Raw genomic sequence first — 20,896 nt, 5'->3', positions numbered from 1 at the left:
TGTCAGGCAGTTGATTCTGGCTGTCAGCTGGGGCCGGGCTGGGATTGTCAGCAGCACATACACACATGGCCTTGCCTGGGCCTCCTCAGCACATGGCGGCTGGATTACAAGGGTAAAAGTCCCAAAGGAGAGCCAGGCAGAAGTCATACTGTCTTTCTGGCTTAGCCGGAGAAGCCATGCCATGTCACTTCACTGTCCAGCTGTATTGGCCAAGGTGGTTACAGAACCTTCTTGGGTGTGAGGAGGGGGAACTTAAATTCCTCTCTCAGTGGAGAAGTGTCAATCCATGCTGTAAGTCGAGCATGTGTGGTGGCAGTGCTGTCTTTGGGAAATACGACCTGCCATGCCTATCTCATTGTGTGTAACCCCATGCCCACACATGTACTCCAACAGCATATAGCATGTTGTAGGCCCTCAGCGACCATTAGAGGGGTTTGTGATAGATGAATGGGTGGAGCTACTTATTTTGTCTTCAACTTGCAGTTGGGCCTGATTTTAGTCTTTGGGTCAGTTTCCTCTCCAGGGAAACAGAAAGACGGAGCTCTAAGCCAGTGATTATTCAAGTGTGTTTTTAATATCCTGATACACATGCTTCAGTGGTAGTGGGTTTGCTGCAGTAGTAATTCTGAATGATGAGGTGATGGTAAAAGTTTTGAAAAGCCCCCTAAAAATTTTTAATTTTCCTCTCCACTTAGAATTCTGAGTTAAACAATCTCTAAAATTCCTCCCAGCTCTGATCTCTGAGCATTGAGACCTTGGACACGTTCCTTGGGCCCATGGATTCTAGTTTCCTACTCTAAAATGAAAGGCCTATTAAATTATCTGTTAAACTTTTTTCAGCTTCCAAATGTTTGGTTTTTACTCTTCATTTGGACATGAGGAGGTTCCTTTGTGCACACTGGTTCTGCGTGGGTATTTGGATGCGGAAGACTACACAGAAGTCCTGTGTTTATAAGTCCCCGCCCAGTTTTTGGTTCTAGAGACATTTTCCTGCCTGTGGAAATGATAAAATCACACAGTGGCTTTTGTGCTAGAAGCCTTGGAAATCATCAACTCCTCATTTTACAGAGAGAAACCAAGTGATTTGCTCAAGGTCAGAGGGTATATTGGTCAGGGTTCTCCAGAGGAACAACCAATTGGATAAAAAAGGATTTATTATATGGAATTGGCTCACTAGATTACAGAGGCTGAGCAGTCCCACAGCCTACACGCTGTAGACCCTACAAAGCCGATGGTGCAATTCAGTGAGTCCAAAGGCCTGAGAAGCAGGGCAGCTGATGATACTGATCCCATCCCAGGACAGAAGAGGAGACTAGGTGTCCCAGCAATTAGGGGGAAAGCAGCGAATTCTTCCTTCCTCCTCCTGTTGTTCTATTCAGGCCCTCAGCACTGTGGAATGCCAGCGAATACCCAGAAATGCTATCTCAGACACACTCAGATACTCTTCTTAATCTGGGCATATCTTGGCCCACTCAAACTGACACATAAAAGTAACCACCACAAAAGGCAGGTTAGTAGCAATTCCGGCATCACCTAAGGCAGTGTATTTTACTCTTTGTGTGATAACATTCTTTTAATGGAAGAAATGTGAAGGAGGACCTTAGATCTCAACACCACCCCATCTGTGCCGTCTCCATTCAGGGAAGGGCCTGTATCCTAGACAGTGCCGTCTTCTTTTTAATTCCACAAATTGGACAAATGTTCAGTTATCCTTAAACGTGTAGATTTTTCAGACATGAAACTCTAGGTTAAAAAACAAAGACCAAACCATTTACAACCAAAGGTAATCATGATTACACGTGGAGATTTTTGGTATGACATCTACAGAGAGCAACAATGCTTGAATCATAATAGAACGAGATGTTGTAAACACGAGTCAATAGGCTTTTGACTACTAGGTTAATTAGGAGGCGGCAGGTGGCCTAAGGAAAACTGAGCTGCTACATTACGGCATGGGAAAAAGAAAAGGCTCCAAATTTTGGATTAAATTTGCATTACTCTTTTATTTTTAATTGTGTTAAGATACACATAACAAAGTTTACCATCTTAACTATTTTTAAGTACACATGTTACATTTTTTGCAGGATCTTATTGATTGAATAAAAACATAAGAAATGGCAAGCAAGGAAATGTTAGGCCTCACATGTGTAAATCAAGGTGACTTTTCCAAACCCAGTTCCATGCTCCATAAAGGCCCTCAGATACAAATTGAAAATACCTGTAAAACACCATGAAATACTTTTGCTTTGGAAAATACTCAGAGCACATGATGGGTTGTCTAAACCTACATGTTGGTCTCCTTCAGTGCTAAAGCCCTATGTGGTTTGGATGTACTCATACATTAAATTCCCCTTTAAACATTTTTTAGGTTTTCTTAACTTTTAGCTAAGCTTTGTGTTTTTTTTAAATGTATGTCATGTAATATTTAACACAATTATGTCAAAAGTGTCAATAGCCATTTAAGTACTACTTGTCTACTTGTTTTAAAGCTAAGCACTTACTTTTACATAATACTTCTCAGTCTCCTAACTCCAGTTTATATTTTTGTAAGTACAGCTGACACGTCATGAATTGAACTTGCTATTCTGTTGCCTAACTTTGAAGTGTATTATTGATCAGAGTTCTAGTTAGGATACATGTGCTGTGTTTATAGAGCCGCGGTGATGAGACGGTGTGAACTCTGACCCGGTTCCCCTTGGGTGTTGGGCTAGCAGCATAGAAGAGTTACCACTCTGCAACTCACGAGCCCCTGCCACTCGGAACAGGCAGCTTGCCCTCTCTCTGTGTTCCCATCCCTACGGCACCCATTTCCTAAGAACGTCCGTAAGGATGACACCCAGTCACATGGTCAGAGTGTGGCAAAAGTAGATTTACAGTTGTGATTATGCAAAGCATAGTTTATTCTTGAAGAACAAAATGGACTGGTGAATATAATAGAATCAGGGACATAAAAAGGGAGTGGACTGACAATTCTCAGGGGGAAAGGGGTCTGAGGGGTGCGGGAAGAGATTGGACATAAATCTTACACCTATGGACGAAGACAGTGGCGGGGGTAAGGGCATGTGGTGGGGAATCAGGAGGAGGGAAGCTATGGGGGGGAAAAGAGGAACACCTGTAATAATCTGAACAATAAAGATTTTATTATTAAAAAAAATGTATATACTAAAGTACAACCTGATGTCTTGATACACATATACATTGTGAAATATTACCATAATCAAGCTATTTAAAATACCCATCATCTTCGTTACCTGTTTTGCATGTGTGGTACATTATTAATATTAAGTATAGTATAGGGCAAAAGTAGGTTTACAGTTGTTCATATGAAAAATAATGCAGTAACTAACTAATAATCTATATATAAAAGTCTAAGTGACTGTCGCAACCAAAACAACCAAATGGATCTGAACAGGCTGCATGGGGCAACCAGGCCGGCAGTGCGGTTAGTAAGGGACGACCAAAGGACTGAGCAGCAGGCTGCGTGGGGCGACCATGCTGGGGGGGGGGGGGGGGGGGGAGGCAGTTGCGGTGACCAGGCCAGCAGAGAGGGGCAGCGAGGGGTGACTAGGCTGGTTGGGGGTAGTTTGGGGTGACCAGGCCGGCAGGGGTGGGGCAGTTAGAGGCCATCAGGCAGGCAGGCAAGTGAGCAGTTAGGAGCCAGTGATCCCAGATTGTGAGAGGGATTTCTAACTGCTGATTTAGGCCTGATCCCGCAGTTGGACATCCCCTGAGGGGTCCCTGATTGGAGAGGGTGCAGGCTGGGCTGAGAGGACTCCACCCCTGTGCACAAATTTTGTGCACTGGGCCTCTAGTACAAGAATAAACTATTTTTGAGAACTCACAAATGTAAACCTACTTTGCCCACCCTATACATTAGGTCTTCAGAACTCATTCACCTTATCATTCAGTTTATACCCTATATCAACATCCCTCCCCACCCCCACCATTCTGTTCTCCCTTACTATGAGCTAAACTTTTTTTTTTTTTTTTTTACTCTATATGTAAGTGAGATCATGCAGCATTTGTTTTTTGTGTATCTGGCTTATTTTACTTAGCATAATGTCCTCCAGGTTCATCCATGTTTTCACAAATGGCAGGATTTCCTTCTTTTTAATGTCTGACCAATATTTCATTTTGTGTACATAGCATTTTCTGTTATCATTCATCTGTTGACAAATACTTAGGTTGTTTTTTTTTTTATTTTAACTATTATGAATAATGCTACAGTGAACCTGGAAGTTACAGATATCTCTTCAAGATACTGATTTTGTGAGATTCCGAAGTCATATGGCAGTTCTATTTTTAATTTTTTTTTTTTTTTTAGGAACCTCCCTATTATTTTCCATAATGGCTATAACAATTTGCTTTTAACTTTTTATTATGGAAAAATATGAAAATATACAAAAGTATACATAATTAGCATAATGAGTTTCATGTATTCATCACCCATCTTTTATAATTATATACTCACAACTAATAGCATTTTATCTAAATGCCTTCCCATGTTATTGAGAAAATTTATCTTTTATATGAAATTATTTCAGTATATATTTGAAAAGGTAGGTTCATTTTAAAAACATAACTATAACATTATCACACTTAACAAAATAATATTTTTTTCATTTTTTATTAAGGTATTATATGTGTACATATCTTACCAATTTCCCCCAAAAAAATATTTTTAACATCATCAAATATACAGTATTTAAATTTCAAATTATAGCATAGATATACATTTTCTTTTTTTGACTTTGTGTATCTGTGTGTTTGGATTAGAATCCAAATAAATCTGGATGATGTACCTCTTAAATTTCCTTTGATCTATAGGTTCGCCCATAAGTTTTTTTTCTCACTGTTTTTCCTTGTAATTCGTTTGCTAAAGAAATAAGTTTTTATGTCTGTATTTTGCTAATTTCATCTTTGTTTTGTCACTTGCATAAAAATTTATAGTTGGATCTCAACCAACCAGGTTCTTAACCTTGGCTGGACGTTAGACAAAACTGGGGAGCTTTAAAAAATCCTGATGTGCCCTGGCCAGTGTGGCTCAGTTGAAGTATCATCTCATGTTGAGAAAGGTCACTGGTGTCATTCCCAGTCAGGGCACAAACCCAGGTTGGGTGTTTGATCCCTGACCAGGGTATGTAATGGGAGGCAACCAATCGATGTTTCTCCCTCTCTCTAAATTAAAATTTTAAAAACATATTAAAAATAAAAATCCTGATGTGTGGAAACAGTTTGGCAGTTCCTAAACAAGTTAAATGTAAAATTACCTTATGACCCAACAATTCCACTCCAAAAGAACTGAAACTAACAAAAACGTGCACACAAAAGTACATAGCAGCAATATTCACAATAACCCAAAGGTAGAAACAACCCAAATGCCCTTCAGCTGAAGAGTGGATAAACAAAATATGAAATATCCATGCAATAGAATTCGGCCTTAAAATTAAGGAAGTACTGATACATGCCACAACCTGGATGAGCCTAAAGCATTATGCTAAGTGAAAGAAGTTTGACACAAAGGCCATATATTGTATGGTTCCATTTATATGCAATACCTCAAAAAGGAAAATCCCTAGAGACAGAAAGCAGATTAGTGGTTACCAAGGGCTTAAAGGATGAGCCCTGAGTGACTGCCTGATGGGCATGATGTTTCCTTCCAGGGCAATGAAAAATTTTTAGAACTTGATAGTGGTTGTATAACATTGTGAACGTCATTGTTGCCACTGAATTGAACACTTTAAAGTGGTTTAAATAGTAAGTTTTGTTATGTATTTTACCACATTTTTGTAACAATTCTGACATAACCCATAACCTAGACCAAGTAAATCATAATCTCTTAGGAATGTTTTAAGCATAAGAATATTCTAAGCTCTCCAAGAGATGCTAGTATACAATCAGCGCTGGTTTTCAAGCCTTCTTCATAGGTGGTGGTTGTGGTGTGATATATTTAATGTATTTTTATTGATTTCAGAGAAGAAGGGAGAGGGAGAGAGAGAGAGAAACATCAATGATGAGAGAGAATCATTGGTTGGCTGCCTCCTACATCCCCCCATTGGGGATCAAGCCCGCAACCTGGGTGTGTGCATTAATAGGGAATCGAACCGTGACTCCTGCTTCATAGTTCAATGCTCAACCACTGAGCCATACCAGCCGGGCATGGTATGACATATTTAAATTTGTGCCTGTCTATTCACTTGTTCTAATGAATAGCTATGTCTTCAGCTTCTATCAAACAGCAGATGCTGTCAGAAATCGGCTGCCTAGAGTTATGCAAAATATTGTCTTCTTACAGAAAATAAAATTTTGGAAAAGCTGAGAAGAAAAAGATCATCTTGCACTGAGCTGTGCTGTTGTTTTTTAATAGGAGAGAAAAGGGCCTCTGTTTCTAACTGTCATCTAGATATGCCCAACGACAAAGAAGCCCGTGAAATGGTAGCTTCACAGTGAGTGGCTTCACATGTGCTTGTGTGTGCACCCTGCCAAAGCAGACTGGGCTCTCTCCTGGCCACTTTTCCAGAAAACCTGGGGGCAAGAGGCCAAATAATTTCTACTGAGTCCTCAGGGAAGGAAGTGAACTTCCTCTCATGTTTGTAATCCGGTGATAGCTTGTGCTGCCATCAGTCCTATGGAATCTCAACAGTGCTTGCCCTCTACCTCAGGAAGGAAGTTGCCAATTCCTCAGCAAGATTCGCTTCCCATGAGCTCGGATCAGGCCCCAGCGGAGGCTGGCTCTGGCTTTGGCAGACTTGCAAATAGGTTAAATGTAGAGGGGATTTCTAGTTCTCCTTTGCTTCTGCCAACTTCTTTTTCTGGCAAAATCTGAATAAACAAAAACACTGGGCAGGTGGCTTGTTGCTCCCCATGGCACTTCACAAAGCAAAGTTCTTTATGTGACCCAAGAGGTGGATGTCTTGTGATTTTCTTTGCTCAGTGTTATGCAGTTAATACCCTGAACTTCCATTTCTGAAAAGAGGTGCGCCTGAAGCAGAACTACAAATTAAACTTGGACATCACATCTCCATCTTCCTCAGCCTTTGTAGCCCAGCCTAAGTGACCTCATGATCTGCTGTTGGAATGGCCTGGGTTTCCATTTAAAATGTTAACTAGAAGAAGGAGCAAACACTCTGAGAGGAAGTGTGCCATAGTAAAAAGGTACATTTTACTCTGACCTAAATTCCCTTCACCAACCCAGGAGCTGGCCTTGTTGCCTCGCTTTCATGCCCTGACCTCTGATGTACTTGTTTAACTCTAATAAAGTAATAAAGCTTGGGTGCGGATACATACATATTTTTAAGGGTTGTAAGTTTTGGAGCCAGAAGATTTAGAATGTCAGCTCCATAATTCATTTACCAGTTGTGAAATCAGACAGATTACTAAATTTCTCTAATTCTATTTATTCATCCATAAGATGGGTGTAAGTATTAATTATTACATAGAGTACCTATAAAAGTTAAGTGAGAAACTAAGCAAAGAATCTAGGCCTGGCACATGTCCAGTAAATGTTATTTTCCAAAATACGTATTGCTAACTAGTAAAGCAAGTGATCCTCAAACTTACTCCCAGAGAGGCAGAAATAGGGTGCAAAAATGCCTTCTCTCTTGACTGGGGTCCTAAAAGCCACAGAGTAGATTATAACCATGGAAACTTGCTTGGGATTGAGCTAGGTTAAAAGTTAGAATCTGCTGATGAATCTTGATCTGTAGATTAGGAGTCCATGGCTGGATGAAGATAAAGGTATAAATCAAGGATAGTTTTGAGGCCAAGGCATAATAATGATTGCCTCTCAATTATGATTTATATCCTGCTTTTTTCCCCCACTCAACAATTACTTTCTAGGTAATTAAATATTTTCTACAATGTAATTTTTAGTGATTACAAAATAAGAATATGCTCTAAATAAAAGCTATGGGCAATTCTATGGCAGCTAATGTTAAAAAAAATTTTTTTTAAATTAAATTAGCCTGGCTGGTATGGCTCAGTGGTTGAGCATCAACCTAGAAACAGGAGGTCACGGTTTGATTCCTGGTCTGGGCACATGCCCTAGTTTCGGGCCCGACCCCCCTATAGAGGATATACATGCAGGAGGCAGCAGATCAATTATTCTCTCTAATCATTAATGTTTCTATATCTCTCTCCCTCTCCCTTGGTCACTGAAATCAATTAGAAGATTTTTTTAAGTAAATTAACATGATAAATGGAAAATTTTTTAATGTTTTCTTTGGCCAAGTCCTCGACCAATTTTTTTAATGCTTATTGTTTGTAAATATTTTATGGACAAGTTATTTTATATTTCCTTTAAGATACATCTGCTTGTATTTGGCTTATTGTATTGTGAAAATCCTTCAGGTCTTACCTTTTTAAATGTACTGGCTTTATTCAGTTTTGAAACAAATATCAAAGTTCCCCACTATAATTTTATTTTTAGCAATTTCTCCTTTCATTTCAAATAGTTCAGGGTTTATATTCTGCTTACAAGTTTATGGCTGTCATATCTTTTTTGCAAATGTTGCTCATTATTCAGTTTAGTGCTGTTAGACTCAACTCTGCCTTGTCCATTGTTAATATAAACTGGTATTTTTCCCAAAAATGTGCCTAGCATATCTTAATTTATCTCTTTATTTTCAGTCTTTATCACTTTTGTTAGAGTTTTGTTTTGTTATGTGCCTCAGTTAGTCCGTTCACATTTCATAGAATGGCTAATAGACTTGGTTTCATTGCTTCCATGTTGTTCTATTATTTATTATAGTTTACTTTCTCTTCTCTCGTTCTTTATTTTTGGGAGGTTTTATCACATAGTTCTTCATTCCTTTTTTCCCTCTTTTATTAGTTTGGGAACTCTACTTTTCTGTGCCTTTGATGATTGTCTGTTGTACCTGGTGCTTATCATTAGAAGCATACTTGGTTTTACTATTATTTGAAAAAGGATGCCTGTTTTTCCTATCAAAGCATTATATTTTTCTACGTGTATAAATATACGCCCGACATTAGCTGGTCCAGCAGCCCCCAGTAATAGTTTTTCTGGTAATTAATGATAGCCATGCGGTTCTGCTGTGGTTTTGGTGACCTGCAGTCCTGAGTTCAGTGCAGAAGCTTGACAGTTGGTGGCACATCTGGCACTTTGCCTGGGTTCTTGTTCTCACCATCCCGGAGAAGTGCGAGGTGTCATTCTGACGTAATGTTTGGGTCCTAAGTTCTGCCCAGTTCCAAGAAGGGCTTGGTGACTGAGTGCAGTGTTGCTGACATTGAGTGCGATATGCTGGTGTGTCTGGACACCCGCCGCTCAGAGCCTTAGTTACATAATGTTTCACAACCAACCCCGGGACTCACAGCCAGCTCTGTGCCCAGCCCTCGGGACAGGAGGGAGAATGTGTGCGTGCCATGGGAAGACAGCCAGCACCTGTCTCCTGTTGTATAACTGTCCGCCTTCCCTGAACAGGGATCTGGACCAGCAGGTAGAGATCACTCACAATGCCCAGCACCTCTAAAGATCAAGTAGCAGAGGGTAGGAAGATGTGATCCCTGGCCTTCATCAACAGTGAGGCATCTTAGAGGGACATTATAAGGTTTGAAGGCACTTTCCTCCCCCACTCTGGTCTTGTAGCTGCACCCAAAGTGCATGAGGTAAATATCTATCTCGGTTGTTTTGTTTTAATATTCACCCACTGCAAAGAAAAAATACTTACAATAATTGTAAAATAATAATAATGAAGGTTCAGCCTGAACTTCTTGGATTAAGTGCTCTTTCTCACTGAGGGTGCAATCAGGGAAAGACAGCATGGCCCACCTCACCTCCCTGATAAGAACTCCTGGGGTCTGGACAGCTGGCCCTGGGGTCCTGGGCCAGGGCTTTTTCGGAACCACCGCCTACGTGTGTATCGCTTCACAGAGGAAGTGTGCTTGTGGAATGGCAACCCTTGCCAGCTGCCCATGACTTCAGGCTCCTTTAAAGCCAGTTCTCTGGGACCCATTAAAACGATTTGGTTCCCTTTACTCCAATGGCCCGGAATATGAAAGAAAGAGGCCATCACGTGCGGGCTTTTTTTTTTTTTTTTTTTTTTTTTTATTGAACATCTTTTCATGCAGAAAACAACGGAATGGCCTAGAAATCTGACAACAGTGGATAAGCATTAGGGCAACCATATAATTTATCCTTCAAACCAGGACCCTTGAGAATGAGAGAAGACTTTGTTAATAATGATGCTGGAACAAGAATGGACAGCAATATGTGGTACATATACATGCATCTGCCTCCTCTGGTCTCTGCTAGCAAGGATGAAACACACTGATTATTAACTCCAGGTGGGATTTGGGAAGAGGTGGGAGTTGTTCATCACTCTGCCCTAATGTCACAGAGGAATGAAAGGTTAGCTCCTCACCAGTGCCCCCATTTTGGGAACGTCCAGTGTCTCACACCCAAGCTTGCAGAGTTGAGCTAAGATGGGGTGTGTGAGGGGAGAGGAAGCTGCCATCCCTGCCATCCTGGGTTCTCTGGCCTTCTTCCTCTCCCCGCACATTTAGTTGTTAATGGAATTTTCAAAGATCTAGTTTGCACACTAGGCATTCTTCTATGGCGTAAAATAATGTCAAAATTAAAAGTAGTAATATCATTCTATGTAATCATTTTTTAAATCAACTTAGGGTACTGGATTCAAAGAAGAAAAAAGGCAAGCACATTGAGAGCTACTTTTAGAGGAAGATCTTATTCATAAGTTTAGGTTTTATAAAATCTCTTATTGCTAAACCGGGAGGGAGGGGGGCGGGGGATGTATATAATTTCATGTGTCCCTATTTCAGTTTGCTTCTTAAAAAATTATTAGGGACATAAAGTATGATAAAACTGGTCTACTTGGAAAATGTTTGTCCTAGTGTGACAAGGCTGTGATGGGGTCTTACCAGAGAGAAGTGCGGTGTGGATTGCGGACGGCATGGAAAGCTGTCCATGTGGTTATAGGTCAGAAAAGCAGTCTGCTTACCTCCCATGCAACAGGCAGAACACGTGGCCTGACAAGTCACCAAAAGCTAAAATTCTACCTTCAAAGATTCATTGTATTGGTGGCTTACAAAATTAGGGGGTCTTCAAAGCCCCTATCAAGTGTAGTTGTCTTAGGAAAGTTTAACACCTTAAAAACCAGCCTCTTCATGCTCAGCCAGTGTGGTCAGTGGTTGAGTGTCCACCTAAGAACCAGGAGGTCATGGTTTGATTCCCAGTCAGGGCACATGCCCAGGTTGTGGGCTCCATCCCCAGTATGGGTGCATAGGAGGCAGCCGATCAATGATTTTCTCTCAATATTGATGTTCCTATCTGTCTCTCCCTGTCTCTTCCTCTCTGAAATCAATAAAAACACATTAAAAACAAAAACAAAAAATCTGCCTCTTCAGCCGGCTATAAGGAGGCACTCAAAGGCAGGATAAATAAAGTGCATCTTATGGAAGGGCCAGGGTTACTCGACAGCGTGTGATAGCATTTCCACACTAACGTGAGCATAAGTGTTTTATGGAGCAGGACAAGTCAGCTACAAAGACCCACAGGAGGCTTTACAGGTGCTCCAGTTCCTGAAGCCTCTTCCAGCCGAGCCTCACGCCTGTGTGTTAACTACTTCTGTTCCTGGAGGTCTGGTTTCCAGCTCTCCGTTCATTTCTCTTCTCTTGAACTAGTGCCACACTGTTTTAATTGTATCTCAAAAATGCTTTAATACTTTCCTTTTCAAAGTGGCTTCATATTCATTCAAATAAACATTAAAGTCATTTTCTCAGTAAGTCCCACTGGGATTTTTACTATCATGTGTTAAAAATTAATTAATTTGTCAAACAATTGACATTTTTTATGATTTAGTCTCTCCATGAACATTGCATTTTCTGATTTCATTGAAATTTTATTTTTATTCTTCCTTACCTGAGGATGCTTTTTTCCATTGATTTTTAGAGAGAGTGAAATGGGGAGGGAGAGGCAGAGAAAAAGAAACATCGATGTGAGACACATCGATTTGTTGTCTCCTGCATGTGCCCTAACTGGGTCTGGGGATCAAGCCTGCAGTTGAAGCATGTGCTTTGACCAGAATCAAACCCATGACCCTTCAGTTCAAGGGCCGACACTCTAATCATTAAGCCAAACCAACCAGGGCCATTAAAACTTATTTTATATTTCTAAGTTTTATCATTTTGGTTTTTTCTAAATATCATACACATTTCTCATTAAGGTTATGTCTAGGTGTGTTTTTGTTGTGACTGTCTTTCTCATATTTTCAGTGTGATCCACTGAGGCAGTGAGCTCTTACTTGTGAAATGGAAGGGCAAGTCCATCCGAGCAATCATACTCTTTCCAAATATGGAGAGTAAACACCGAAGATGGAGTTTGCATGTAAAAGCCTGTAGATTGATGAGGATAATAGTATTTTCCTATGAAGTTGTGAGATTAAAAAAATTAAATGCTTTTAATTAATTGATTTAATTAAACTTTTAGAACAGTGTCTTGCATATGATTAAGGGTTACTGTTACTTGCATCATCATTATCGTTATTTTTTAGTAGTAATAGCCTATATATATAAAAGCCTAAGCAACCAATCAGTTGACTTGTCACTATGATGCACACTGAGCACCAGGGGGCAGATGCTCAATTCAGGAACTGCCCCCTGGTGGTCAGTATGCTCCCACAGCTGGAGCACTATTCAGCCAGAAGCCTGGCTCATGATGGGGAGCGCAGCTGCAGCGGTGGGAGCATCTCCCACCTCCACGGCAGCACTACCGAGCAGCAGTGACACAGCAAAGCTGGGATGAGTGGGAGCAGCGTGGCACCCGGCCCAGTTCAGGCTCCTCCATGGTCACCTGCCGCTTCGCGTACTACTACATCTCCTGAGCGGTCCCAGATTGCTAGAGGGTGCAGGCCAGGCTGAGGGACCCACCTGTGCATGAATCCATGCACTGGGCCTCTGGAATAATCATAACAATGCCAGATTTGGCACTGCCCCCATCAGATGAGGAATCATCCCTGCTGGGTAGTATTCCCATCCTCAGAAAGGGAAGAGAGCAGGGACACTCTACCCCCTAGCGCTTCCCAAGCAAAGCCAGGTGTCAACATCTCCCCATAACTTTCAATAGGGCATCTCCTCACACAAGACTATGCTGAGCCCTTCCTGGACAGAAAACTGTGCCCTCAGAGCAGAGCCTCTGAAAAAACAGACTCAAGTACAGATCAGGAAGCTCAAGTTCAAAACCAGGTAATGGTCTCAGACATCCCTCACACCCTTTCTCCATAGTGTGGGTGGGTTTAATAGTCACAGAATCATAGACTCTTACAGCAGAGGGTGATGAGCCTCGGAGATCCTGTGATATTCAGCCTGACAATAGATGGGCCATGCACATAAGTAACATTTAATGAGCCCTTACTACATGCCTGGTATTATTCTTATGTAATATTCCCAACAGCATGAAGATATTTAATGTATTTAGACCCTGGAAGTATGTGGGACAATTGTTACGTTTTCTTCAAGTCTAGTATCTCATTTGATTCTCATAACAACCCAGTGAAATAGGCAGAAGTAGCAGAGTTCCCCTGCCCCAGCCCCTTGCAACTGAGCCCAGTCCTAAGTCCAATCAGATTGAGGTGTATTGCTCAGGAGGCAGCATAATGCTTCAGATGCGAAAGGAGTGAAGACCTGAAACATTGTGGGAAATACTATTTTGGAGGGCCTTCCTCCTTTCCCCAGCAGGTTGTCTGTCTAATGAGTCTCAGAGCTTATAAGCGTTTCTAGGCCATCCAGTCATCCATCTACTTGCAGTTGGGTAATCTGTGTATTTTCCTTAGACTATAATGCCAGCTCCTAAAGCTTATAGAAATGTGATCAGCTGTAATGACCAATTTATGCATGGTAATACTCTGATTCGAGCCAGTTTGGGATTCTGGAGGGACTGTAAATTGAAGCTGCTAATTGCACTTCCTCACTGCCATTGACCAACCAGTTCCTCTCACCTGCAGCTCAGAAGTGACTGTCATTAGTCATTAGCACTGCAGCATCCGTCCCCAGCTGGCCCCCGATGTGTGCTGGCACATTTTATAGCCCAAATAAATGCGGCAGAACTGTTACACAAATGTTTATGCCTCATTATGCCTCATCTTTTTCATCCTCATTGAGGTAACATTTTGATATTTCCTCCCCTTTGTGAATTGAATATTTTCCCCTTGCCTCTTCTGTAATTGCTTGGGGTTAATCCCTTGTAACATTGGATTATAACTTTCAACCTTCTGTTGGGCTTAATTTAAATAATTTGATTATGCTTACAATGGGTGAACATTTTTGTTACAGTAAATGGTCCTGTTGCTATGTTTATTGCCTTGCCCTTATCCTTTCCATGTTTCCACTAGGAGTTCACCACCAAGCACTCATGATCGTGTATGATCTAAGATCTAGAACTAGGTGTCTGGTGTAGTCCTAAACTATGCTGTGGTCTCTCCTACTGCCCGTCATCACTGATAACCGTGCAGAGGAACTGAGACAGGCACACAGATAGTGACAGTATAAGGCCAAACTAGTGTTGAATGGGTGATGTGTAGTAAGTGTTTTCAGGAGACAGAGAGGGGACCCAGAGAAGCTTCAACCACTGGCCCAAAGGGTGGTGGGCTTTTGTTCAGTGGATACTGAGTGGGTCTTTCCTGGTGGAGCAAAGACACTGAATTATGACCCGTGGCAGTCAGTGAGAAGTTCATGCACAGAGGGCAGGCGGCCACCAGAGGACCAGCTTTACTATAATACCATGGGCCTGGGGGAGGTGAAAATATATTAATCTGTATTCCCTCTTAACATCATTAACATTAAGATCTGAATTCATTCTTCTCCCACCCACCCCCACCGGCCATAAAAGTGTCATATCTGAATGGAACTTTAAAAAATCTAATTCATACTTCTGCCAAACTAGACTATAAATTTGAAGGGTTGTTTTTATGTAAAGTTCCTTAAAAGTTGAGCTTGGATCACCCTTCATGTTCAACTTTCATGTGGAGCTGATTGGGATGAGATCACCATACCACAGCTGCATTTCCTGCAAGAGAGCACCTATCCCCCAAAGGCTCCATCCTAGACCAGTGTTTCCCAACCTTCTCTCATGATGAGAATCATCTGGTGGAGTTGTTAAGATACAGATTCCTGAAGTGGTTAAAGCTTCTCTGGGTCCCCTCTCTGTTTCCTGAAACTAGAATTTTTGGGAACATATAGGTAAAATTGTATACTTAACTAGACAGGTGATTCTCATCATGAGAGAAGTTTGGGAAACACTGCTTTAGAGTGTTGAACTTTGAGAAACAAGTTCTATGTTAAAACTATGTTAGTGGGGCCCTAGTTTGGCCGAGTGGATAGAGCATGGGCCCATGGACTGAAGGGTCCTGGGTTTGATTCCAGTCAAAGGCATGTACCTCTGTTGCCAGCTCAATACCCGGCCCTGGTCGGGACATGTGTGGGAGACAACTAATCGATGTGTCTCTCACATCTATGTTTCTTTCACTCTGCCTCTCCCTTCCACTCTTTCTAAAAATCAATTTAAAAATCTTTAAAATTTAGATGTAAAAGCAAATTATGATTTCAAATTAAAATATTGTGTGTTTGTATACATACGCACACATGCGCACACACACATTTTAAAAGAGATGGATATTGAGCAGGCTCAGATTGCATGTGTGGTTATCTCAAGTTTTAATCAGTATGCTATTGCACCCCTTTATCAGAGAGTGTGATTACTGCAGCTGTTACAGTGACATGGGTTTGGGGATTATAGAGGAGCAGCATTTTGGAAAAGGCACTGTTTAGCTTCAAGCTTAGTTCCTCTGTGGATTGACTTCTCTGAGCCTTCCTTCCTCACCAAAAATGCGGTAGTGATTCTTATCATATCTACACCAGTCATTCTTGATCTTACTATTGATGAGTCACCATTTTGTATGTCACCCAAATAATTCTCTGGACCGCTCTACTCTATATTCTATCACCTCCTTATTTCAAGCCAAATTGTCTCTCAGCTGCACTCTTGCTGGGCTCTTGCCTTTACACCGAGATAAAGTGATTTTTAACCACAAATCTAAGTCCATCTTCTGATTTAACATTTAAAATTTTTTCTCAAAATAAGTCGGCATCCATGACCTGGCCCTAGTCTACTTTTTTTTTTTTTTTTTACATAAATCTTTATTGCTTCGATTATTACAATTGTTTCTCCTTTTGCGCCCCCCCATATCTCCCTTCCACCCGGTTCCCACCCCACCCTCTGCTCTGACCTCCCCCCGCCATTGTCCTCATGTATAGGTGTATAATTTTAATCCAGTCTCTTCCTGCACCCCCCACACCTCTTTCCCCCTGATAATTATCAATCCACTCCCTTTCTTTGCCCCTGATTCTATTATATTCACCAGTTTATTCTGTTCCTCAGATTTTTAATTCACTTGTTGATATTTATGTATTTGTTGATCATAATTTTTATCTTTTTTCTTCTTCTTCCTCTTCTTAAAGAATACCTTTCAGCATTTCATATAATACTGGTTCTGGTGATGAACTCCTTTAGTCTTTTCTTATCTGTTAAGCTCTTTATCTGCCCTTCAATTCTGAATGATAACTTTGCTGGATAAGTAATCTTGGTTGTAGGTTCTCACTATTCATCACTTTGAATATTTCTTGCCACTCCCTTCTAGCCTGCATAGTTTCTGTTGAGAAATCAGCTGATAATCATATGGGTGCTCCCTTATAGGTAAGCAACTGCTTTTCTCTTGCTGCTTGTAAGATTCTCTCTTTGTCTTTTGCTCTTGGCATTTTAATTATGATGTGTCTTGGTGTGGTCCTCTTTGGATTCCTCTTATTTGGGGTTCTGTGAACTTCCTGTCCTTGTAAGTCTATTTCTTTCACCAGGTGGGGGGAGTTTTCTGTTATTATTTCTTCAAATAGGTTTTCAGTATCTTGCACTCTCTCTTCTTCTGGCACCCCCATAATTCTGATGTTGGTACACTTGAAGTTGTTCCAGAAGCTCCTTACACTATCTTCAACTTTCTGGATTCTCTTTTCTTCTCCAGAGGAGTGTCCTTTGGCTCTTTGTATTCCAAATCTTTGACTTGATTCATGTGTTCCTCCAGTCTGCTGTTGGATCTCTGTATATTTTTTATTTCAGTCAGTTTATGTTTAATTTCTAGTTGGGTCTCATTAAATTTATCAGCCTTTTCTAGGAAATTCTTGAAAAACCTTATAACCATGGTTTTGAACTCTATATCCAGTCTTTTTTTCTCCTCCATCTCTTTCGTTTGAGATCTATTTCCTTGTCTCGGCATTTTCACTCCTTCCCAGAGTTGGTAGGATCGCTTTGTGTATTTTGTGTCCTATATGGCCCAGTGGGTCAGCCTCCTCAGTTACCTGAGGTAGACATTCTTGGTGCTCCCCTTTGTGAACTGCATGAACAGCCTTGTTGTAGTTAAGATTTGATTGTTGTTGGTATCACTGGGAGGAATTGACCTCCAGGCCCATGGGATGTGAGTATCAGCTATGTCTACTCCAGGATACCTTCTGTATTGGAGACAGTCTTATAGGATCAGACTTGCAAAACTGCAAAAGCCTCTGTGCTCGACTTGGATGGGGTAGAGTCTCAGGGCTGAGTTGACATTCTTGACTTTCCGTCAGCCCTGCCCTTGTGTGCTTGCCTGAGTTTCTGCCTGACCTCTGCCTTCCACGGCTTCCCTGAGTTTTCGCCTGACTGTCATGATTCCCCGTGCATGAGCATGGTTGCCCCAGGGGCCCGCCTGGAATTGGGTTGGGTCTCTGTAGTCTGGAGCTTCTGACTTCTTCTGCTATGGAGAGGCCGCTGCAACCTCCGCAGTCAGACCTCTCTGCGCACAATCACTCACGAGCAACTGTAGACTGCCCGCTGCGGCTCCCGGCTCCCCCAGTCTCTGAGTCTCCAGGTGTCTTTCTCTACAGTCCGGACTCCACCTGTATGAGCCTGGGTCCACGGGGTTTCGGCCGGGGTTGGGGTTCAGTGCAGTTGGAAAGGGTTCAGTTCAATAGGGTACCCCCTTAGCCCTCCCGCCAGCCAGGCATTCGGCCGCCCTTCTGCGCACAAGCGTCTCCCTACCTCAGCGCTCCACAGCCCCTAATCTGATCTGTGAGCCTCTCTCCTTCTTTCCAATTGCAGATCTCCCACTCTGCCAGCCCTCCCAGGGCTTTTGGATGATGTCCATTTTGTCCTCCAGTTGTTGTTCTGAAATTATTGTGTGAGGCAGCAGCTTAGGTACTTACCTAGGCCACCATCTTGGTTTCTCCCCTAGTCTACCTTTTACTCTCTCCTCTACCTCACCCCATCCACACTCAATGCCAGTGATGTCTTTAACATTCTCCATAAACCCAAATGCATCAGGCACCCTCACCTCACACCAGCTGTTCTGTGGGGGCCATTCCCTCTATCTGGAATGTGCCTCTTGCCTCTCCTTTGGCTCCCTCTATACTCCTAAGCCCTCCCTTAGGATCCATCTCCTCAGAGACATCTTCCAAACTCCCTCAGGCTGAGTCCCAGCTCCTACATTCCTCTAGTCCTGCGTGCTGCCCTCTGCCAGCACCCACAGCTCATAGGGCAGCTATCTCCTTCCTTATCTGCCTCTGCTCCTAAATGCAGAGCTTCTGAGGGAGGAGTCTTCATATTCACCGAAGTGCAGTGTCCGGGATCGTAGGTGTTCCTAGTCTGTCTACCCAAAGACCAGGGGCTGAGGCTGCCCTCCCAGGCCTCCTAGAGGGTTTGATGGCTCTTTCACCCAACACGTGTTTATTTGTTGGCTGCTGTAGGCAACCAGCCTTTCACTTATAAGAAAGACCCCTGCCCTGTCTCTCTGTCTGCACTGCACAGCCCTGAGCTTGCCAGTACATCCAGCTTGGCTCCAGCGTGCAGGGAAAGCACAGAGGCAAATCTGGCGACTGCCCTTTGCCCCACAGCGTGGTGTTCAGCAAAGAAGGGCCCTGTGATGGCAGACATTCACATTTAAATGTTAGAAATACTCTTGCTGACTTTTCACAGCTAATGGAGTCCCATGGTTCCTGATCTGTCTGTTCTTTGCCTTCAGGTCCACATTGGCCAACTGTATTCGACTGACAAGCTTATCATTGAGAATCAGGAGAAGCCCAAGACCTAAAGACCAGCACCATCAGCAACCTCGGACCACCTCCAGCACCCACTCTGTGCTTGGGATTGGGACCCCAATGGACCACGAGTGGCTTCTTGCATCAGCTTCAAACAATAACCTCTTGCTCAGCCTGCCCTGTAGAAACTGATTCAGTAAATTGAGTGAGGTTTCCATTCTCCTGCAGCCTTAGTGGCAAGGGTGGCTGTCTCTCCTTGGTTCAGTGTTAGAATGAAGAGCCGATGCTCACTCAGAATAATGCTGTGTGTTATTGTGTCTACTCTCTGCCATTCTTCCCCCCTTAGTAGCTCATCGCCACTTGTACAGAGCATCTCCAGACTTTGTTTCTTAGTCCTCAACAATAAACAGGATTGTCTCCCTAAGCCTGCTACCCAGATACACTCATCCTGATTAATGCACTTGTGTTTCCTGCAGCTGCAGGTCCTGCATAGTGGGGTGGAGGTGCCAGGAGGGAGGCTCCAGCCCTCAGCTGCGTCCTCCTTTTCTGGAAGCAAGCCCAGGCACCAGGAGAGATTTGGGGGACAGCAGGAAGGCGGGCAGGGCCTGGGGGCAGAAGGTGCACCCTGCAGTTGACCCTTAGGTCCAACGCAAGCAGGCAGGTGGATACACACCTAGAGACAAGGCACTCCACCCCTGGCAGCTCAGAGGTCTGAGGATCAGCACCGCCTGGGAGCAGAAGCTGAAGCCACACCTCAAACCGTTTGAATCAGAATGGTCGGTCTAACACTGGAGGTAACTGCAGGGCCTTTGAAGTTCAAGGAGTGCTGCTGTCAGCACTGCTTCCAAACCCAGCCCCCAGCTCACCTGCTGAATTCCAATTTCCCGGAGATTTGGAGCATTTTAAAATTTCTGAGTGCTTCCCTCCCCTTGGATTCTGACTTAGTGAAAGGTGAAACACAATAATTTACACGTACATTTTTTAAGCTCTCCTAGTGTTTTTAATGTTTAACCACCTCGGGAAACTCTGCTCTTTATCTTATAAGTTAAAAAAAACTTGTTTGGATTTATCCTTGGAAGTACATCAGTTCAAAACATGGGTGGAGGTATTAAATAACATACTTGACTTGTGGAGATTTTATGAGGGACCAGGCCCTGAGTGATATTTTTGTTTCATTCTGTAAACAGAGCTAAGTGAATTCATTCATTATTTATGTGTCTAGGTTTGGGACAGGCTCATATAAATATTTACAGGTTCTACAATGGCTGTGACACTGTCACCAACATGCCATAGACTGCCCCTCCAGCCCCCTCATTTTAATTCACGTGAATCAGGCACAAGCAGTCTGCAGCCTCATCCTCATACTCATGGTAAAGATCATGCCTGCCCATCTCACCCATGGATTGTAGATGTTGTAATAGTGCATTCAGAATAGAAGAAACATAGTCATTGTATTTGGCATTATTACTTGTGACTTCAGAATGCTTTTGCCCATGGGTAAGGTCTCAAGGCTGCAGTGTGAGAAAAAAGCGGTCAGCAGGTTCCCAGTGTCGGGAGTGCGGGAAGTCTTCTCTCCCTTCCCACTGATTTCGGTGGATTAGTGTCTCCCAGCCCCGCATGTGTGGCTCTGGGTCACTTTCCACTCTGCGTTAGTACAGTTCTTGGCCATTCACAACAACTGCATCCAACAACTGTGCTAGCTAACAGATATCATCTCTGATTTATACTGAAATTAAAACAGCTGCTACTTAGAAACCCCTGAGTCCACACATGAACCTCTTCTCTACAAGCCTCACATTTCTAACAGGCT

General features: G+C 42.6%; 1 protein-coding gene across 3 annotated transcripts in view; it reads left to right on the top strand.

Moving 5' to 3' along the window:
- LYRM4 (LYR motif containing 4) overlaps positions 1-20,540 on the top strand; it is a 110,942-nt gene extending 90,402 nt beyond the window's left edge. Inside the window, exons 3-4 of one of the 3 annotated variants that reach the window (XM_084873179.1) lie at positions 13,100-13,218; positions 19,071-19,510. In XM_084873179.1, coding sequence (XP_084729305.1) covers positions 13,100-13,218; positions 19,071-19,278 — 327 coding nt within the window. In that variant the 3' untranslated portion in view covers positions 19,279-19,510. Of the gene's footprint in view, positions 1-13,099; positions 13,219-19,070 lie in introns of all 3 variants that reach the window. The other 2 variants (XM_084873181.1, XM_084873180.1) reach the window with 2 other exon arrangements.
- The last annotated feature ends 356 nt before the right edge of the window (positions 20,541-20,896 follow it).

Source organism: Pipistrellus hanaki, assembly GCF_964339955.1.
Source record: "Pipistrellus hanaki genome assembly, chromosome: 2".
Classification (NCBI taxonomy): domain Eukaryota; kingdom Metazoa; phylum Chordata; class Mammalia; order Chiroptera; family Vespertilionidae; genus Pipistrellus; species Pipistrellus hanaki.
This window is presented reverse-complemented; position numbering and strand designations above follow the sequence as displayed.